At 33.8% G+C, this 6,577-nt stretch overlaps 1 protein-coding gene across 1 annotated transcript; it reads right to left on the bottom strand.

The window, feature by feature from the left end:
* Positions 1–3,009: 3,009 nt before the first annotated feature.
* LOC149176465 (ethylene-responsive transcription factor ERF017-like) lies at positions 3,010–4,600 on the bottom strand. The gene has a single exon (XM_089423118.1). The coding sequence runs from the start codon at positions 4,449–4,451 to the stop codon at positions 3,906–3,908; it is 546 nt and encodes a 181-aa protein (XP_089279244.1). The 5' UTR covers positions 4,452–4,600; the 3' UTR covers positions 3,010–3,905.
* Positions 4,601–6,577: the final 1,977 nt, after the last annotated feature.

Raw genomic sequence — 6,577 nt, 5'->3', positions numbered from 1 at the left:
GGCGCAAATGTGTAATTCTTGCATTGCTAACACTTGGCGTTTAAAAATAATATTGATATTACAGTTCAGTGTCAAGGAGATGTGTACTTCACTTTGTATTCAGGTGACATGTGATATTTAAAAGACCTACATTAATCATATATATATATATATATAAACTTTATATAGAGGGGGAAATTAAAAAAAAATGTTTATATTTTCACTTTCCAATATGACTAGATGTGTAGTTTATTCAATTCTTAATATGGAGTTGATATTAAAAATATTAGTAACAAATAAATTTGAATGTAGATAATTAATGAAATATTTCAATATGCTTAAAATATCTGTATATACTTTTTAATTCAGGGTATGGAGGAACATTTATAATTCCTTCAATGTTTAATATGAAATTGATATAACACTTTAAAAAATTAATAATAATAAAAAAATAGTCAATGCAAATATTATTTTATCTATAGAGAGAACTTGTGCAAGAGAGATTGTATATATTATAAAAAGTAAATGAAATTAACAAACTTGCAATGGTTAAAATACTTTGTTAGTGTGTTGCTTAAGATGAAGGAGAAGTGTGTATATAAAGAGATAGAAAGAGAGAGACTCTATATATTAAAAGTAAAAATAAAAACTTCTTATGCTTAAAACATTAAATATTGTTGTGTTACTTAAGAGAAGGAAATTTGTAATTCCTTCTATTGTATTGAGATACAACATTTATAATAATTATTAATAACAAAAAAAACAATGCAAATATCTACCTATCTATCTATCTATATAAAAAGAGTGAGACTATATATATTCTATAAAGAAAATGAAACGCAATAAAATAAAATAATTTATGGTTAAAACATTTTATTAGTGTGTTGTTGAAGATGAAAGGAAATGTGTAATTCCTTCCATGCTTAGCATGGAGTTGACACATGGCAAATAAAATAATTTATGGTTAAAACATTTTATTAGTGTGTTGTTGAAGATGAAAGGAAATGTGTAATTCCTTCCATGCTTAGCATGGAGTTGACACATGGCATATATATATAACTAGAATAGATCCATGTTAAATTTGAACCTATCAAGTAACGAGAGGGATCAAATCTCTTAATGTGCAAACTTTTCTTCAAGTTTTGCAATTTGAAAAAGGTTTACACCTTAAGAGATTTGATCCCTATCAATGTTTGATACATCTAGGGTTAACATGGATCTATGTTGGGATCCTTGTCATATTAATATTTGTCAACTGTGGTTGGCCATGGATGATGTTACATTAATGTTAGTGTCAATGTTGCATTGATGTTAGTGTCAATGTACATTAATGGTTGAAGAGGGTTGACAAGGTTGACCATGGTTGACCATGGTTGATCTTATTTGACCATGGATGAACAAGGTTACACATGGTTGTACTTGTTGACCATGTTTGACCGTGGTTGAGTTTGTTCGACCATGATTGATAACGGTTAACATGTGGTTGACTATGGTGAACATGGTTGACAATGATGTTAGCATTTCCATGTAGACGATTATGATCCACTATGGCTAACTAAGATGCACATACAATCTATCGTTGACGATGTATCATGTTGAGCATGGTTGACCATAATTAACTTTAATTAACAATGTTGAACATATGATGACCATATTTGACATTGGTTGACCATGGTTGGGTATCTTTACCACGTTGACGATGTTCTCCATAGTTGACTATGCTTAACCATGGATGATCATGCTTGATCGTGTCTAATTATGGTCAGCCAAAGGTTGATCATGGCTTACATAGTTAAACATGCTTGACCATGGTTGACAATAGCTTTTGTTCAATGCATTATGATATCAATATTTGTTTATCACAATGAGACATTATTTTTTTCCATTTGCAAAGGTGTTTGTGGTTCATCATATTGCAACGTTGTTTATATTTTGTCGCATGGTGATGTTGCTTGTTGTTAGTCATTTTACAATGTTGTTTGTTGTTCATAGCGCTATCACAACACTTGTTCTTTATCGCATTGTGATGACATTTGTTGTTCATCACATTCTGATGTAATAATATTTCAATGTTGTTTATTATTCATCACATTGCAAAGTCATTTGTTGATCGTCACATGGGCGCTGGAATTTGTTGTTTGTCACATTACGACATCAATTTTTTTGTCCAATTACCAGATCATTTATTGTTCGTAACATTGTGACATTATTCGTTGTTCATCATGTTGGGACAATAAAATCATTATAAATTATATATTTAAAATTAAATAGGGTGTAAGATTTAGAATTTTTTTAATACAAATTTTGTGTGCATGTAAAGTTTTAGTAAAAATGAATATTTGCTTTTTATCGTCATGTTGAATGTAATTACATTTATTTAGTTATTTGTATTTTATAAATAAAAAAATTATGATTATTTGTGTTATTAAATTTTTTTTGTAACTAATTTCAAATTCTAAAATTTATAAGTTTATTTTTTTCCTATTCTTAAAGAGATGATCTTCCCAAATTTTATATTCTTTTAGAATATCTTTGTACATTTTAATACAATAACATATAATTCACCGTATGTAATAATTATAAAACCAAAAATAAAAATTGTTAAATGTGAGTTATATCTAATACTGAATTGAAAATTGTTAAATATGAGTTATTATTCCTCGCCAGAAAGCAAACATTTTTAAATGTAAATTCTTATTACAATGATCTAGATATTAGAATTGCTGCTCGAAAGGCATGGAAATATTAATTATTGTCCATGAATATGGAAATGTTGAGAAATTTGTCATAAGTTTTTATTGATATTTTATTTTTATTTTTTGAACTTTTCGTTTTTGTTGTTTTTATTTTTATTTTTTAAACTTCTTGTTTTGTTTGTAAAATAACTATGGACAAAACCTAAGTAATAAAATTCCAACTTGCATAAAAACTTAAAACTCTGATCATCCCTTAAAATTTTGCTAAAATTGAAAACTCTTGTCATCCTTAAAATTTGGCCAAACTCAGAGCTCTGATCCAAATCTGTCATAAAATTCCAACATGCATGAAACGTAAAACTCAAAACTCTGATGATCCCTTAAAATTTTGCTATAATTAAAGATCAAGCCTTAAAATTTGGCCAAACTCAAATATCTGATCCAAAGCTTCCTCATAAGATTCCAACCGGCGTACAACTTAAAACTCGAAACTCTGATCATCCCCTAAAATTGTACTAAAATTGAAAACTCTGATCGTCCTTAAACTTGGGCCAAACTCAGAGCTCTGATTCAAATCTTCGTCACAAGATTCCAAGCTGCATAAAACTCAAAGCTCAGATCATCCCTTAAAATTTTGCTAGAATTGAAAACTCTGGTCATTCCTTAAAATTGGGCCAAACTCAGAGCTCTAATCCAAATCTTAGTCATAAAATTCCAACATTGATAAAACTTGAAACTCAAAACTCTGATCATCCCTTATGATTTTGCTGAAATTGAGAGCTTTGATCATTCCTTAAAATTTGACCCAACTCAGAGCTTTGATCCAAAGCTTCGTCATAAAATTCCAACCTGCATAAAAACCTTAAAACTTTGCCAAACCCAGAAGTCTGATCCAAATCTTCGTCATAAAATTCCAACATGCATAAAACTTAAAACTCAAAACTCTGATTATCCCTTAAAATTTTGCTAAAATTGAGAACTCTGCTCATCCCTTAAAATTTGGCCAAACTCAGAGATCTGATCCAGACGTAAAACACGGATCATCCCTTCAAAATTTGGCGAGATTCAATGTTTTTTGGTATGTTTGCTCCCAAAGATGAGCCATTTCACAGCAACAATTCACTAATCTCTTCTCTGAAAAAAAACAATTCACTAATCTCATCAATTTCTTAAATAAGTATAAAACTTAACTCGAATTTCATGGCGGAATCTTCACCAAAAATAAAAAAATTAGAAAGCCCCACTGCCCCAGTTTTCCATCATTGGGAACAGAACCTCAAAATCATCCATAGGCACATCCAATGGTGGAAAATCCTCTAAAGTTAGAGACTCGCCATTATCCATATCTTCCGGAACAGAGTCCCAAAATGCTAACATCTCTTGGCCGTCATTCCTACATTCCACCTCCGTATGGGAAATTGAGAACTCCGCGTCTCCAGAAGGAAGCGGGAATTCTCCTGCGGCGTACTTGGCCGCGGCAGCTTGAATTTGCGGCGGTGATAGAGATGAAGCGCAGGAGATTTCCGGCAGGGAGTGGGGAAAATTGAACTTGCCTTTCGATCCCCTGAGACAATACACGGCAAAATCGTAGGCGCGGGCAGCCATTTCCGGCGTGTCATAGGAGCCTAGCCAAATTCTGCGAGTAGAATGGGGCATTCGAATTTCCGACACCCATGTCCCCCATTTTCTCATTCGGATTCCCTTGAACTGCCGTGACTTCCGTGAGCGGTTTTCGCGTCTGCTGCGTCTGTTGTGGTTTTGCGAGGGTTTAGCCATGTCGGGTTGTTGCTGGGGTATTCGGGAGTCTAACTCAAGACGTGTTTGCAAAGCTCGAATTCTTTAAAACGAGGAGGTATTGTTATGGCGAGAGGGTTCAAATTCAGGACGCATGAAGATCTTTCTACACTATCGCAACTAAATCTCTCTGCTTCGGATGACGATGAGACTGTAAGGTGAGTCGCAGCATATATAGAGAGACAGAAACCGCGTTACACGTGGCTGCTTAAACAGCCGCGCTGAGTGCGTACGGATGGTACACCTGGTAGCTTAAAAGATTGATAAAGGGGCCGCGGCAATGACATGCGAAAGGTGAATATAATCTTATTGGTGAATTTGATTGGATGAGTCATCAGGATGGCTTGGCTCCTCTCGGAGAACGCTGAACACTTATTCATGCTTCTCAGATAAATGGGCACTTGAAACGACAATTCTATCGATGTCGTCAGAATCCAACCCCTAACTTTGGTGCCATCACTTTTAATTCGAGTCTTGCTCGCGCTTCGGTAATGTGTCATTGCGATTGACAACCAAATTTTTAAATATAGTTTTCCTTCAATCTAATTATCAGTTTTGAAATATAGTTTTTTTTTTTAAGAATATTTATGATTTTTCGATAATAATAAAAAAAACCATCCTCCAATTTAGACGAGTTTAGCGGTAAAAAAACGTTTATTCGTTTTATTAAGCATCACCCAAAAAACTATTGCATTCCATTCATCGTTAATGTGTATTGAATTTTTTATATCTTTTTATAATGTAGATGTTGTCAAACTTAGGAAATAAATTGTGTGTATATTAATTACAATCATGATTATGAAGTGATTGGTTTTATTTATTTAATTTTATAGTGGCATATTGATTTCCTTAACATGTAAATGTAAATATATTCGAGAGTAGTTGTGAGTATTAGTAGATGATTTGTAGTTTTTTTAAGTTGAAATAGATAAATTATGAATAATGTAAATGTATTATATTATTAAGGGATTTTTTTCACAAAATTGAGTTAAGGATATAGCACCTATATTGACCATGATTTTGTAGTAATTAACTATGTTTGCAGTGTTAGAAAACCCTACCAAAGCTTAGTGCCAGAAAACCTTACTAAAGCTTTGTGCCAAAATTAAAATTTAAAAATGTTGTTTTACCTTTTCCCTTTTAACCCAAAAGATCAATGAATGAAGAACTTTGTAGTTGACATTTCTCATTTTTCAACCTCCTTAAAACTTCGAATAAATACCACCATCGTATTTTCCTCATCGAGAGCTTTCTGGAAATATAAATTTTATTATGGTTCGAGCTACAGATCAAAAGTTATTGCCATATGAACTTGGCCCTTTTTAACTGCTACCACATCATCATGGCTTCTAGGTTGAGCTCATGATATGGCCCACATGGGTTTCCCCATCAACATTAGAACCTCACATGGCAGCTACACCCTCTTGGACCATATCACCTCATTACACTCCTTTAAACTATAAGTAACCTTACCTCAACTTATTTCTCTTGGTCCTCCATGCATTTGCACTTTACAAATAGTTGGAGGCAAGACAAATCTTCCACGTCAAATGAAGAAAGGACTTCATGTCTCGGCCTCCATCAACCTAACCTTCCCTATTCACCCACCTATGTTACAATAACTAGGCCCTAAGCTTCGAGACATTGACGTCCCTAGACGCAAAACTCTTCATCGTGCAACACTAATTCTTGTCTCAACCCTTGTCAATATCTTCCTCTTCTCAATGTTTTTGCGACAAGATACACTGACGTCCAATGCCCGAGATGATGTCACCCAATCATCATGTTGATCTCATCCTGAGATGATGTCACACTGACTACATGTCCTACATGTGGTGCTTTCCATGGCTGCCATGTGTCACCTATTTTTGGGCTATTTGAACCTCTAATATGGTTGTTTGTGGCTACCACATGTCTTACCACTAGAACGCCATGTCATTACCACCTCCTACATCATTGTGCTACCTCAACCCCATGCATGGGTCCCACTAAGGTTTGACCCTTGTGGAAAACATGAATTTTATGTTATAAAGGTTTCTGGGCATTTTGGTGGAGCCCGACCCTCAAGCCCCGTTGCCATGGTTTATTTCCCCACTACCACACTTGTG

The sequence above is a fragment of the Pinus tabuliformis genome, chromosome 4_1 (genome assembly GCF_031772625.1).
Source record: "Pinus tabuliformis cultivar Carrire ecotype Pingquan chromosome 4_1, CPIR1, whole genome shotgun sequence".
In the NCBI taxonomy this organism is placed as follows: Eukaryota; Viridiplantae; Streptophyta; class Pinopsida; order Pinales; family Pinaceae; genus Pinus; species Pinus tabuliformis.
The sequence above is the reverse complement of the archived record's forward strand: the minus strand, read 5'-3'. Positions and strand labels throughout refer to the sequence as shown.

Excerpts from the sequence above, each read along its gene's own strand:
- LOC149176465 (XM_089423118.1), bottom strand. The coding sequence starts at position 4,451 with ATGGCTAAACCCTCGCAAAACCACAACAGACGCAGCAGACGCGAAAAC.